The 14,616-nt window shown below is 57.0% G+C and overlaps 1 protein-coding gene across 2 annotated transcripts; it reads right to left on the minus strand.

Annotated features, from left to right (window-relative positions):
- Positions 1-251: 251 nt before the first annotated feature.
- Positions 252-14,385, minus strand: NES (nestin). Of its 2 annotated transcripts, none has more exons than XM_081173441.1 (4): positions 14,203-14,385; positions 8,009-8,133; positions 5,676-5,749; positions 252-5,482 (listed from the first exon to the last, which is right to left on the minus strand). In XM_081173441.1, exons 1-4 carry the CDS (start codon positions 14,221-14,223, stop codon positions 1,326-1,328), a joined length of 4,377 nt encoding a protein of 1,458 aa, XP_081029567.1. In that variant the 5' UTR covers positions 14,224-14,385; the 3' UTR covers positions 252-1,325. The 2 variants fall into 2 exon arrangements, with proteins under 2 accessions (XP_081029567.1, XP_081029566.1); XM_081173440.1 differs by lacking the exon at positions 14,203-14,385 and adding an exon at positions 9,839-10,800.
- Between the last annotated feature and the right edge of the window lie 231 nt (positions 14,386-14,616).

The following is a 14,616-nucleotide window of genomic DNA, read 5'->3' on the forward strand; positions in this document are numbered from 1 at the left end:
GGGGACAAGGATCATTCAACAACCCCTGGAGAACCACAGCCCCCCACTTTGGAAAGGAAGACTTGCATTCCAAGATCCCTTTGAGATCACCAGCCTATTTTCTTTGACAAGCCCATGTGCCCTGTGTTCTCTGTCTCTCCTCCGACACCCACACACCCAAAGAGAAAGCCACATCAAAATACAACGCTTTGCAAATCACACATTCTTTGTAAAAGTCCAATTTTAAAAACAAGACGCTGTGAGTTTGCAAGTGGTGGCAAACAAATTGCTTTTATTAGCTTATCAAGGAGGCTCAAGTCGGAGGAAGCCGGGGGTCCGTCTTGCTGGCTCCTTATCTGAAGGCAACAAAGCAGCAGAATTCTTAAGTCCTGCACCTCAAGGCAGCTGCATCTCTCTCTGCAACAGGGTCCACACCAAACCACCAGCCCCTCCACACCCCAGGATCTGCTGCCTGCCCTTGGGTGGCCCTGCCCCAGTCCTGCTGCAAACACTCCTCTTGCTGGCTTGTTTATAGGGTGAACTTCAAAGCAGCACCTGAAGACACACACTCCCATCAAATTTGCACTTGGGAGACATTGGCCTGACTTGCACAGAAACCAACATTTTTGCAGCTTAAAACCCACTTTTCAATCTCCATAAACTGCCCCAAAGAAGCAGGAGGCGGTCAGACAGCGAGGAAGGTGGGACCCAGCTCAGCGATACCTTGATCTGTGGGTCGAGGAGCTTAAGAATTGCTGTGCCAGCCACAAAATCCTGAAAAGGGGATGTGCCAAGCTGCGTTGGGGTTTGTTTTTTGCAATGTAACTTGGAGGCTGACGGTTCGAGGATTGAAGGCGCTAAGGTCCAAAGGGCTTGAGTGCTGGCACTGAGGTGTTAGATCCAGCCGCTCCCCCCACAGTAGCAGCCAGCCCCACAGGTGTCACAAGGCTTCGGACTGCCCCTTCTCCCAAACAACTGGGCCCACTTTAAGGGGAAGGGGAGGCCTATCGTGATTAAAACCCTGGCCCTATATCCTGCCACCCTATAAGGCACTGGGCTCGAATGCTCACTCCAACAAACAGGAGGTTTTTAACAAATCGCTACCATAAAGTCTCAAAGGAGGTTTTTTTAAAAAAGAGTTCTATCTAATCAAAGCTTTTGATTGTCAATTTGACGGCCTATTTTTATTTTTTAAATGAAAAATGGTAGTATGGCATCTAGAAAAACAAAATTTAAAAAAGTTGTGGAGGTTGTGGGGCATGGGAAGAGAGTGATCTCCTGGTCCCCTAGAGATCTTGCTTTGCCTCTGGCAGGAGTCAGCTGCTGGGAGGGACAAAGGCAGGGTTTCAGTTGTCTTCTGAAGACCATCTCTGCTCCTCCTCCTCTTCCGTCCGGAAGTTCAGGTGCTGGTTGGACTCCAGGTGGAGAACTTCATCCCCAAAGTGTGGTGGGACGGAGACGGCCCCTGGATCAGTGCCCTTCCCCCCTTTGACACAGGCAGCCTGCAAGATGTCAACAAAGAGGTTCTCATTGGGATCTGTGGCCTCCAGGCCTTTGCCATGTCCCAGCAGAACCTTCTCGTGAACTTCCGACTCCACATCTTCGATCCTTGGTGTCTCTTCATGGGACGGCACTTGAGGCGATCTCTGGTCTGCTGTCACCTCCACCGCGGAGGGATCGTCCAGCTCCTCCCTGAGGAACTGCTGGGTGATGGTAACCTTCTTCATTGGTTCTTCCTCAGAGATGCCCCCATTGCACTCTGTCTCACCAGGCTGGAGGACCCCAATCCCATTCAGGATCTCCTCTGTGAAATCAGCAACGCCGGGGTCTTGCTGCAGCCCATTAGCATTGCTGTCAGCCCACAGAGGACCAGATCCTGTTGAGTCTTTGGCATCGGGGAAGGAGATTTCTGGGGCCTCTGTGGGGACCTGGGAGTCACTGACATCGGGCAAGGCAATTGGTGCAGCCCGGCTCTCCTCTTCCTCATTCTCCAGGGATGGACCTTCCTCCCCTCCTGTCACTGCTGGTTGGGCCTCAACACACGGCTCAGCTGCCTTGATCAGCTCCTGGTTGAACTCCAGAGCTTGTTCCACGATCTCCAGGATGTCAGCATCTTTCATGCTCTCTCTTGAGATGCTTGCAACTGTCTCGCCTGGGAGATCCTCACCACTTGGGTCCCCCTCAGCCACATCTTCCTGTGGGAACTGGTCTTCTCTTCTGCAGATTTCAAGGTCCGTTGTCTCCTGGGCACAGGGCAAATCTTCATCCTTGCCACATGCTGGAGCCTCTGGTCCTGTGAGGTCTCCTCCCTGCACATCCAAAGACCCTTCTTCCCCCTCCAGCACAATTTCACCCAAGTCAGCCACGCTGGTCAGGGGAGAAACCTTGTGGCCACCTTCAGCCTCTGTGTCGCCTTGGTCACCCAGCTCCAACGGACCGTCCCCTTCCACAAAGGCATTTTCCTCCACGTTGCTGGGATCCAGCCGTTCTACTTGGAAAGTGCTGTCCTCCTCTGGCCCCCAAGCAAAATCCTGGCCAGGTTCTTCCTCACAGAACTGTTCTACAAACGGGGCTGCTTCTTCCACCTCGCCCCCTTTCTGGAGGCCTTCCCCACCAGCCAGCTCTTTCTCAGATTCTGCGTCCTTTGCAACCTCCTCCCCTCTGAGCACTTTGGAGTCTTCTTCAAGTAGGTTTCCATCACTTCCGATGAGTTCCAGAGCATCTGTCGTAGGTTTTCCTGAAACTTTGGGATCATCTGTGCCTGGGATGGGAGCAGCTTCTATGGCACACCCTCCTTCCTCTTCTGCACCTTCTTGTTTGTCAATGTTCTCTTCTGTTGGGGGGCTGTGCAAACTGTCGTCCTCTGCTGGAGGATGGTGCACCTCCTCTAAAGACGTGGATCCATCTTGGGTCACAAGAGGCAGTTCTGCAGCGTCTTGGCTCTCTGGAGGCGTTTGTTGGGGCTCCCCAGAGGCAGCCAACATCTGCCCCTCATACAGATGCAAGGGGGTGTGATCCGGCAGAGTCTCCTCCAGCATAATCGCCTTGCCACTTTCCAGGCCCTTCTCAATCCCCTCGGTCTCATGGCTGGCATTTGGGGAGCTGTCCCAAGATTCAAGGGAGTCCTCAGACCCCAAAGACTCACTTTGTGACTGACCGCGGCTGGTGTCAGCCTGGTCCTTGCCCTCAAACCCATCAGTGGGGCTGCCCTGCACTTCTGGGGGAACCTCCACCTTTTTGTCAGCAGGTGGGGCCAGGCTTTCGCCCAGGTGGGTGGCCAGCTGACTTTGGAGAACCTCTTCTACTCTGGCCACTGCTTGCTCTTCTTCTTCTGCCTGCGCATCGGCCTCATCCTGTTCAGCTTCCAGGCACCATGGCAGGTCCTTTGTCTCCAAGGGAGCTGCTATTTCTTCCATCTCTAGAATGCCTGCCTCCTCCTCCTCCTCCTCCTCTTCCCTTTCTGCCTTGGAGGCTTCTGGGCCCACCACCAAGCGTCCCTCCTGGATGTCTCTGTCGGCATCAAGAGCAGCCGCTGGGATCTCTTCTCCTCCTCCTCCTGCTCCCTCCTCCTCCTCTGCCAGTTGCTGCTGCTCCTCCGGAGCATCTCCTGCCACACCCTGCTCCTCTGCCTTGGAGATCTCCCCTTGCCCCGGGACATCCTCGCCTCGCAAGGCAACCTCCATCTCTTGGGAGCAGACAGGCTCCGTCTCTGAGAAGCCCTGCTTCTCCCTGGCATCTTCATTCCCCAACCCATCCTCTCTCGGGGGCCTGGGGATGTCCTCCTCCTCCTCCCCGCTCTCTTTGCCCCCCTCAGCATCCCTTGCACTTTCCACCATTCGGGGCTCCCCTTCCACGTTCTCTCCTTCCTCCCTTGTGGAGTTTTCTTCCGCCAAGGGGGTCTCCTCCACAGGAATGGCATCTGGTTCCTGGGATGCCTCTCCCACCTCTCCCTCCCGCAGGGCCAAATCCATCCCTTCCGGAGGGGCTCCTGGTGCCTGGAGCTGTGCCTGCTCCAGCTGAAGAAAGGGTTGCTCTGAGCAGCTCTCTGCCGCCCCGTGGCTCAGTGGTGCCGCGTTCTCCCAAGCAACACACTCTTCTGCCTGCAGGAGCTCCCCCTCCAGCGCCTGCAAGTCCTCCTCCTCCTCCTTCTCCTTGGAGGGGCTCCACAGCTCCCTCCTTTCCTCATCCTCCGACAGGTGCAGGGCTTCTGTGCTCACCACCTCCAGGTCTTCCGCTTCCTCCAGGTACCCTCCCGTGGCACCTGCCTGCTCCTCTGGGGGGCTGCTGGCACCAGGGTCCCAGCTCTCCTTCCCTTCCCTCACCGCCACAGCCACATCTCTGCCCAGGGCACCTGCCCCTTCTGGGCACCCGGGCACCTCCTCACTGCCATGCCCCCCCTGCTCTGTGCCACATGATGGCCGGGGCTCCTCGCCTTCCTCTGCCGGAGGCACCACTTCCTGGTAGGCCTCGATCCTCCCGGTGACCGGGACTCCGTCTGCAGTTTCCCTGGCCTCCCCTTCTACCTCCAGCAACCCCGTTTCTTGTGGAGTTGGGGGGTCTGTTGCCAGAGCCCCCTGAGTCTCTCCTTCATGCTCCTCTGCGCAGGCCTCACTGGGGCTGCCGTTCACCTCTGTGGGCTCTTCAGAGCCTCGGTTGCCCCACATAAGGTCTGCCCCTGGCGGAGTGTCCCCAGTGTGCTCTTTCAGCACTTTCTCTGCAGCTTCTTTCGCCAACTCTGTACTGGGAGGAGAGTCCGCTCTGCCTTCATCTTCTAAGGGGGGAGAGCCGTCCAGAGGGAGGCCGTTTGAGGAGTCAGAGCCCTCAAGGAAGCCAGTCTCTGGCCGGACATCTGCCGCGTTGACTACTTTGAGTGCGATTTCCAATGCTTCTGTAACCAGCCGGTCAGGGTAAGGACCGTTCTGGGTCGTGGCCTCCCCTGCTGGCTCATTGCTGAGACACTCCTCTTCTTGCTCTTCCTCCTCCTCTTCCTCCTCCTCCTCCTCCTCACAAAGTCCTTCCTTCTCTCCTGCTTCAGTCTCTCTGCCACCCCTCATGGCTCCGTCCGCCTGGAGTCTCTGCTCGGTGCCCGAGCTGGATTCTTCCAAGCCGTCAGGAGCCGCAGTGTCGAAAGGCGGAAGGGATTCGTGCAAGAGCGACTGGGAGACAGCTGTGATTTGGGTGGCCCTCCAGACCTCAGTCTGCTCAAAAGCGGGCAAGTCGACGGGTGCCAGGACGTCTTTGGCTGGCAAGGGGTCCTCAAAACTTATGGCGGAGGGGTCCGGGAGGATGGTGCTGGCCTTCTGGAAATCCCTGGCCAAGGGGCTTCTGCTCTTGGGGGGCGCAGAGGAAGTGAAGCTGCCTGCTGAGGACTCATTCTGGCCCCTGGGCGACCGGGGCTTTGCACTGGCCTTCGGGAAGGTGGCTGGGCTCCTCAGCCAGGGGTCTCGGGGGCCCAGGGGGCCTCTGTCCAGGGACTGGCCGTTGCTCAGCTCCAGCTTCCCATCTGTAGAAAGAACAGAGACGCAAAACATTTCTGTAGCTTGTGATCCCTGCATTCCAGTGGGGTTGGACTAGATGACCCTTGGGGTTCCCTTCCAGCTCTACAGTCCTAATAAGCCTCTTTTCTTCCATGGGATTATTGCCATTCCGATCATTCTCTCTCCATCTCTCTCTTTCTCTGTCCCTCTTATACATACCTCTGATGCCACTGGTCAGTTTGAAGTCGCCAGCCGGGATCTGCAGCCTGGTACTCTCAGCCTCCAGGAGGGTCCTGGAAAGAAATGTGGGAGAGGGGCTGGTTGGTTTGTGGGGTCTCTTGGGAGAAGACAGGGCACTTGCCTGCAACGGGGGCTCTGCAGGCTTCTTTAATATCCCAGGCCCATCTAGCTGATGGGCAGCAGCTGCTCTGCGGCATTTCAGGCAGGGAGCCTCTCCCCAGCCCTGTCGGGAGATGCGTTGGACCTTTGGCCATAGGACCTTTGGCCTGCAGAGCCAGGGCACCTCTTCCCCCTCCACTGAACCGAATCCTTCGAGATTTGTTCTCGCACAGAACCCATTTGAGAGGGGACAGAGGAAGGCCATCAGAACCTCGGAAGAGCCTGCTGGATCTGGCCCCTGGCCCAGCCAGCCCAGCCTCCCGCTCCCCCAGTGGTCAAGCAGATGCCTCCATGGGAAACCCGCAAGCGGGATCCCAGCACGAGAGCATTTGCTCCCCTCCTGCCATTCCAGCTCCTGGGATTCAGAAGCGTTTTTGCCTCCAGCAGAGCTGAGACCTCAAGGCTGGCAGCCATCAAGAGACCTCTCCTCCTCCTCCATGAACTTGTCCAACCTGCTTTTAAAGCCCCCCAAGCTGACGGGCCCCCCCCGCCTCTTGTGGAAGAGAGTCCCACAGTTTATACAGGGTAGGGAAGCCCTTTCTTTTATCTGACCTGAGTCTTCCAGCAAAAGAAGCCACCAACTGCTGCAGTGCCTGTGGAGGCGTGGAGCCTGCAAAGCCCCCACCTCATCACTTAAAACACGCCAGGAGATTTTTGAGCCCGTTAAGAGAGTTCTTCCCAGCCACAGCTGCATTTGGGGCCCATTGGGGTGATGTCATGGGCAGCCTCTGCCGCCGCCTCCTCCCCCCAGGCAGGGCCCCCCTTTCTCATGCTAATGGCAGTGCAGAACCCCCTCAGCGGCCAGCCCACTTTTGTCCTGGAGGAGCCATGCGGGGAGGGGGCTTGTGAACCAGAGCCCAGTTCCCAGGAAGAGGAGGGGTCTCTGGGGTAGAGGGAGAAGAGAAAACAGGCCACAGGGATGAAGAGAAGGGGCTGTGGGTGTTTTTGGGGGTCCCTCTTCCTTCCCCTTTGGGGGGGCACCCAGAACACAGCCTGGAAAGCAGGGTGCCAAAGCCCAGACCCTTCACCGAACTGGGGAGAGTTAGAGGGGACGCCTGGAAGAGTCTGCTTCTGCCTATCCAGGAACAAGTGGTGAAGAAAGGGGGGGTTTTTTAGTTGCTGTTTTGTCAATATTGCTTTTTGGATCATAAATGCCTTATTGGTTATTTGTTAATCATATAATGTGACTTATGTTGTAATTGGGATGCTTGCCTTTGTTATTGTTATTGTTGTTGTGGTGTTATTTTAGTTGCTGGTGTTTTAGTGCAGTTTTATAGATCAAAATTCTTTTACTGATTATTTCTTATTTATGTTGCACTTGTGATGTCCTGTTAAGTTACTGTTGTTTATCAGCTGCTTTGGGATTTGCTTGAATGGAAAGTGGTGTAGAAATAAACCACAGAATCACAGAGCTGTAGAAATCAATTAAATCAATCAAAATGGGGAAGGGTCTCTGGAAAGGAGGAGGGGAGAGTTGCTGCTGCTCCCTTTTTCTTTTTTAAAAAAAGATTTGTATTGCTTTTTTAGCAGGGGTAAGTCGGGGGTGGCGCTGTGGGTTAAACCACTGAGCCTCTTGGGCCTGCCGATCAGACGGGCAGTTTGAATCCGCACCACAGGGTGAGCTCCCGATGCTCGGTCCCTGCTCCTGCCAACCTAGCAGTTCGAAAGTGGATTGGGCAAATTTCAGGAGGAAAAGAAGGCCTTTCCATGGCTACCAGCCGTGCTGGCTCTGCTCTGCCTCCGTAGAGGCAGCAGTGCATCTAAATCCCAGTTGCTGGAATCCGCAGGCGGGGAGAGGGTTGCTCTTGTGTTGGATCCCACTTGCAGGTTTCCCCAAAAAGGCACCTGGTTGTCCATTGCGAGGATGGACGGCTGGACTAGACCCAGCAGCCAGGATCTTCTGTGGTCCTGATGGAACCTCCAGCTCCAGAGGCAGTCTATCTAACTTCCCAAGCTCTTTGGGGCATTTGGCCCCTGTGAGGACAGGAGGCTGGACGAGATGGTCCACCTTTGGCTGGATCCAGCTACAGGGCTCTTTTGAAGTTCACTCAAGGAACAAAGCCAGGGCGGGAAGAGGCCAGAGGGCCAGGCTGCTCCCGTGTCGTGGCCCCCACCCTTCCCAAAGTAGCCCCTGGGGCAATGAGCTCTCTCACCGGTAGGTGGCCACTTCCAGGCTGAGGGACATCTTGAGGTGCATCAGCTGCTGGCGCTCCTCCAGGACCTGGGCGATCTGGACTCTCAGGGACTGCTTCTCCTCCTCCAGGGACTCGATGGCCAGCTGTTGAGGCAGAGGAGAGACAGAGGCGCCTGTCAGCCACGGAAGGGCCACCATGGCAGGTGGACTGAAGGGGAGGACACGGCTCCTGGCCTGGGAATTGCCAGAGGAGCCTCCACACACACACCCATAGAGCCCCAAGGGTTCGCCCCCCACAATGCAGGAAGCACAGATCATCTCATGGTGCCCCCCAGGATGATGGGCGTGGCAGCAGGGAGAGCGTTTCCTCTGGGTGCTTTGGCTCAGGAGACACCCTTCGCCAGGGGACATCAGCCAGGGGGTGGACTAAATGACCCCTGAGGTCCCTTCCAAACCGACAATTCTAGGATTCTGTGATCCTTCCAGGGTCTGCCTTGTGACAATGTGACACTCTGCCTTGCAGCACAGCATCACCTGGACCTGCTGAAGGGGGAATGGAGACAGGCTTCCCCAAAGAATCTTTAGGGCCCCCCCATGTGGTCAGCTGAAGCTTCCTCTCCCCCCAGCATGACCCATTGTCAAGGCTGAAGGGAGCAGGTGGCCAGCAATATCTGAGGACCCGAAGTTCCACACTGCCACTTCCTGGCTGTCTCCAAAACCACCCCTCTCTCTTTCCAAGTGAGCAAGAATTAGCAGAAGTCCCAATCCACAACCTCCCTGCCCTCCTGTCCCCACACCCCTCCTTGCCCCAAATCTCTCCCTGATTCCACAGCTGGAGTCCAAGCCCTCAGCAGCACACAAACCACAAAAGAGGCACAAATCACAGAATGGTGGAGTCAGAAGTGGCGCAAAGGGTCATTCAGTTCAGGAATGATGGGCAGCCGGGCAGCCGCTCTGAAGACAGGTGGCTGGACGAGGCAGACCCCCTTTGGCCAGCTGGACCTTATAGTCTCTCATGCCATGGAGGGAGCAGTGAGGGGGCCCTAAAACTCCTACACAGGTGTGGAGAGGGACCCTTTAGGCAGAGACCCTCCCCGCGAACAGCATACAAACTGGAGTAGGAGTGAAACCCACCCTGGGGCAGGCCGGAGGTCCAGCACAAAAGCAGCAGCAGCAGCAGCCTAGAAAGCTGGTGCAGATAGGAAAGAGAGAAGGCTCTCATTCCCCCCAGCCAGGACCAGGCATGTGTCAAAGGGTCCAAGGTAAAATGGGAGCTTTCTTGTCCCGGGAAAAGCCAAAGCTTTGCCCCTCCCACCCCCTGGCACAGACGCAGACTCTTGGGATCCCCCCCCCTCCTGCACGCTCAGAGTAGGGGGTCTGGCAGGAGACCCCCCCCCCCGACGGGTCCAGGCGCAATGTCCTGCACGTGCAACAGACCCCCTTGGAAGGCGACAGGCTCTCTGGATGGTTTTAAGCAGAGCTGAGATGGCCCCCTCTTGGGGATTCTCTGCGCGGGATTCCTGCACTGCAGGGGCTGGACTTGACCACACTTGAGGTCCTAACTCTATTGCTCTATGAACCCCCTTCCCTCAGTGACCAGGCTTGGCTTCGACCCTCTTTGACTCATGGGCAGATAAAACCCACAGGCCGCCCCATCTACCCAACATCTCCACTCGGCTCCCTGGTGGGCGGGTCACTTGGACGCAGTTCTCTCGCTGCTGCCGCCGCTCCTCGGGTGCCTTTCTGCCCCCGGCCCCCAAATCGCACAAGCTGCACCTGGAACCAAGGGGTCGGAAGGGACCCCCAAGGGCCCTGGAGGGCCGCCCACCCCGCCCTCCTGCTGACCCACCTGGAGCTGGCCGGCCTCGCCGTGCTGCTGCTGCCACTGCTGCGCCAGGCTCTCCTCCAGGACCTCCTTGCGGATCTTCAGGCCGGCCAGCTCCTTCTCCAGCTGCTGGAGGCGCAGCTGGCCCTGCCGGTTGCCCTCGGCGGCTCTCCAGAGCGTCTCCTTGGCGTCGCCCAGGGCGGCCTCCAGCTGCCAGACCTCCGCCTTGTAGGTCTCGGCGGCCCCCTTCCAGATGCTGGAGAGGCGCTGCGCGTAGTCCTCCACCTCGGCGGGCTGGAAGCAGCCCTCGGCCGTCGGGGCGCCGCGCCGGCCGCTCTGCAGGCTCCCCACGCCGCCGGCCGCCTCCTGGCCCAGCGCCGCCTTCTCGTCCCGGTGCGCCTCGTCCAGCGCCCGCACCTCCTGCTCCAGCTGCGCCGCCTTCTCGCGGAGCCACAGCTGCGCCCGGCGCTCCTCCTCCAGCTCCTTCCTGCTCCGCGACAGCATCCTCTTGGCCTCGTCGCGGGCCGCCCGCTCCCGCTGGCACCGGCCCGTCGCCTGCTGCACCTCGTCGCGCAGCGCGTCCCGGGCCAGCTCGGCCGACGCCTTGTCGCGGAAAGCCTGCTCCAGGGTGGCCCTCAGCGCCGCCACCTCGCCCTCGCAGCGCGCCCGCCACGAGCCCTCGACGGGGCTCCGCCGCAAGCCCTGCACCTCGGCGCGCAGCCCCTCGTTCTCCTCCTCCAGGTGCTTCACGCGCGACAGGTAAGCCTCCAGCCGCTTGTTGAGGTCCCACATCTGCAGGGACTCCTCGCCCAAGGCGCGGGAGCCCACGAACGCCTCCATGGCCGCCGGGGAGCCGGGCTGGACGGCAGCGAGGTCGAGACGAGAAGCAGGCGGAGTCCCGGAGCCAGGCGGACGGTGCTGGGCAGCGAACAAGCGCCCCGGCGCAACAGCACCGCTATTCATACTGGCCGGGAGGAGGAGGGGGGGAGGGGGCTGGCCTTAAACCCTCCCCCCCCCCGAGGGAAGGCGGACGAAGGAGCAGCGCGGAGCCCAGCGGCAAATGCCAGGGAAGACGGAGCCAGCTGGTCTTCTGCTGCTCCAGAGGGCAGGACCGACCCCGACGCCAGTGGCAAGAAAGGAGATCCCGACATTAGGAAGACCTTCCCGATCGTAAGAGCAGTTGTACACGAGAAGGGGCTCCCACATTCCTCCGCAGTTTTTAAGCAGAGGCTGGATGGCCACCTGTCACGGGCAGGGCAGCGCTGCTTCCTGCGTTGCTCGGGGTTGGACTGGATGACCCTTGGGATCCCTTCTAACCCTGAGATTCTAGGATTCCAAGGCCAAGAGAAGGGAAGAGCCCTTCCTGCCCCCTCCTGCTTCAGATGGCAGGGGGTGGCCAAGAAATCTGGAGAGAGGAGGAAATTGCGAGCCTCTGACAACTGCCAGCGCCCGGTACGCGGGGCGGTTTGTGTCGATCCAATGCGCTGTTCGTTGGACGCTTGAGCTGGGAGGGGCACCCAAGAGGTCATCCACTCAACCTCTCTCAGCTGAACGCAGGAATCTTGCGAGTCCAGCCAATACCTCCAGTGAAGGGCAGCCCTCAACCGGGGGGAGGGGCAGCTTCTGTCCCCCTGGCGGACCAGCTGTTCCCGTTCACTTTCTGCGACGTGCCCCCCTTATTCTGCCCGCCCCCACCCCGCGATGAATTTCTGAATCTGCGCCTCAGTCCTTCCCCGCTCTGCCTCCTCTCCATTCATTCACCACGTGACGAAAACGGGACTAAATTTGGAGAGAATACAGGTTCCTATCTAAATTCAAAGCCCTTGGCTTCCTGCAGAGAATCCTGGGAAGGGTGCGGAAAGCTAGTTCCCAGAAACCCCCCTTTTTAAAAAATCCTACAGTTCCCAGAATTCATTTTTTGGGGGGAGGGGGATGCGCTTTCACTGTATAGTGTCGAGGTAGCCGGAGGGACTGCAGGGGGAGTAATGCAGAGCAGGCTCAGAAGGCCCACCGAAAGAGCCCAGAGCTGGATCAGGCTCAAGGAGGGAGGGGGCACCTGGGAAGCCCGCAAGCAGAGCCCGAGGGCAAGGGCAGCTCTCCAACACATGGGGTGCAAAGGTAGACTGCTCCTGAACGTGGAGCATGTGCTCAGCCGTCACAATGCGTGGCCACTTAGGGCTGCCACATTTCAACGAGTGAAAATTGTTTTAAAACTATTTTTTCGAAATTCTCAAAAAACAAAACCCCAACTTTCAGACATGGCTTGGTATATGCGATTTCCGACGGACGAACCCGTGTGCCCGGGAAATTCCGGACGTGTGGCAGCCCAATCCCGCCCTCTGCGAGATCCCGATTTGATGCTGTCTTGAAACCTTGTGGCCCCGAGTTCCATAGTTTGACTCTGCGCTGCGGAGTGGCGGAGCCTCCCCGTCCCTGGAAACCAAACCCCGAGGCCCACGAGGAGCGTCCACACCTGTCCTGGTCCAGGCAGCTTTTGCGCAGCAGGGGCAACTGCAGGCGGATCAGAGGGAAAAGAGGGGCGGGTTGCAAACAGGGGTGGACATCCTGTCCCGCCGCCCACTTTCCCCGGTAAAATGGGAGTGAATAAATTTGGACGAGTCCTCCCAGCATGAAGCCCATAAACGAGGCACGTTCTTGGGACCTGCTCCCCAAACCATGGGCAATGGCGCCCCCTAGTGGACAGTGCGCCAACAGCAGCTACTCATAAATCCACCTGCCTGGGGGTTTCCAGGAGGAAGGAGTCCGCCCCATGCCCAGGACCGCCGCCTTGCACGCTCTGCGCCTGTCTGCCTCTGGTCTGCCCACCCTGACTGACTCCAGGGCTTCAGGAAATCCTGGGCAGCCTCCCCTGCCTGGGGCTCATGAGGACTAGCACCCTTTCCAAGCCCTGGGGGTGCTGGTGCCCTTCTGTCTGCAAGGCACAGAAAGTTTTTGAGGAAATCTGCTGCTGCTCCCCCCCCCCCCCCATTTCAGGACCTCCATGACTGAATCCGTGTCTGTGGCTTTCCCCTCCAAGTCAGCAAAAAGGCGATTAGTTTGAAGGGGCCTCTGGCCAGCACCCGTTCCGTCAGGGGGGGATGTCCTTCTGCCACGGGGGGGGGGGGCTTTCCAGGTGGGGGCACCATATGGCCACCATGGGACACTCAGTTATCACAGATGTGCCGGCAGCAATGGAAGAACTTCAGTGGGTGCCCCAGGAAGGTCCAAGAGGGAGACCCTGCAGGTGGTGGGTGTTGTGGGGGAAAAAATAAAATTTAATGATATGCAAAGTGGCAGCTAGGAAGCTAAATAACTCTCTGTTGGTGATTTATAGCTTCTTAGTAAAGACTATACCATGTCCAGACTCTTTATGCTTTCAAAAACAATTAACTGAGAAGAATATATTTACAATCTCGTGCTTATTCAAACGCGGGTATGTTCTCAGTTGAATTGTAGATTGAAGTCTTAGTTAGACTTATAAGCAAAACTGTCTTGAGACTTGCACCCGAGTTTTAGCTCATGCAGGCTTTACAGCTTCTTATAACGGTTTTCACTTTCACCTCAGCAGTATTCGCTTTGTTCCTTATAGAGAGATCCTGCAGAGGATTCTCCCTGTTAACATTTCAGGGATCTTCCTGTCTGCTTGACTTCAGGCAGATCACCCTGATAGGCACTCAGCAGCATGAAGAAACCTCTCTCTAGCAGCCATTCTCCCTCACACAGAGAGAGAGAAGAGCAGAAAAGGCAGTTAAAAAAACGACAGTTGCTGGAATAACAGTCACAACAGAATGGAATGCCTTTCCCATGTGACTTACAGTTAGCCAATCACGAGAGAGAGCTATGGCCAAAGGAAAAACCCCATGTTAAAAAATACACAGCAAATCCACCTAAGCAAACATTCCCATTTCAGGAAATTAAACCATTATCCTTAACAATGGAGCCATTTCAGGGATTGATTCCCATGGATAGACCCATTACTCTGGAGTAGGGTAAACTGGGCCCCAATTTAAGGCTTTTAATGGTCAAGATTTGCATCACACTCTTGTGACACTCTGGGGATGCTGTGGGTTCAGGAGGCAGGTGGCTGAGTGGCAGAGCAGCTCCTTAGCATTCAGAAGGTCCCACCGGCAGCATCTCCAGGAAGAGCTGGGAGTGAGTCTCCTTACCCTGGAGAGCTGCTGCCAGTCAGTGCAGGCAATGTGGAGAGAGATGGACCAGCAGTCTAACTCAGCCTAAGGTGGTTTCGCAGGTTCCTCCCCAGAGAATAACCGGGACAACTTTTCAGAGTTTCCACTAAACAAGAGTGGAAAACCCAGTTATGTTTATTGAACATAAAACTTACTAACCAATCTATTTAAAAACAAAACAGAACTATTTCCCCCACCTACCTGCAAAGGATATGCAGACATATTACATCTTCAACACTGTTTCTTTTCTGTATAAATCAGAATTTAAATGGTAAAAAATAGCAAGCAGACGTCTGCAATGTCAACTGATCCGAAGGCGACTGTTGTCTGTGCTTCCAACTGATCTGAGGATCCTGGCAATCAGCTCACCTGGTCTCCTGGGAAACAGACATTCCTGATTCTGCAGTCGATTGTGAGGTCAGAGCCTGAGCAAGGTCTTCCCCTGCCAACTCTGGGCCCCGGTGGAAACTCTTTCCCTGGCCTGTGGCCCCACTTGCCACGTTGCCCAGCTCTTGGCCCACCCTTTAATTTACCCCCACCAAGGGGGGGGCAGGCAGCTGGACCTAGGCTCCCCTTGGAGTTCCCCCAAGCACCACCAGCCTTGCAGGAAGTAAG

The sequence above is a fragment of the Podarcis bocagei genome (genome assembly GCF_964188305.1).
Source record: "Podarcis bocagei genome assembly, chromosome: 16".
Taxonomy (NCBI): Eukaryota; Metazoa; Chordata; class Lepidosauria; order Squamata; family Lacertidae; genus Podarcis; species Podarcis bocagei.

What these genes read in the sequence shown, in the direction of transcription:
- NES (XM_081173440.1), bottom strand. Translation starts at nt 10,777, where the DNA reads ATGAATAGCGGTGCTGTTGCGCCGGGGCGCTTGTTCGCTGCCCAGCAC. An exon ending in GCGAGGCCGGCCAGCTCCAG is followed by an intron (nt 8,134 to 9,838) that starts GTGGGTCAGCAG and finishes CTGCCTCAACAG; the next exon opens with CTGGCCATCGAGTCCCTGGA. An exon ending in ACTGACCAGTGGCATCAGAG is followed by an intron (nt 5,483 to 5,675) that starts GTATGTATAAGA and finishes TTCTTTCTACAG; the next exon opens with ATGGGAAGCTGGAGCTGAGC.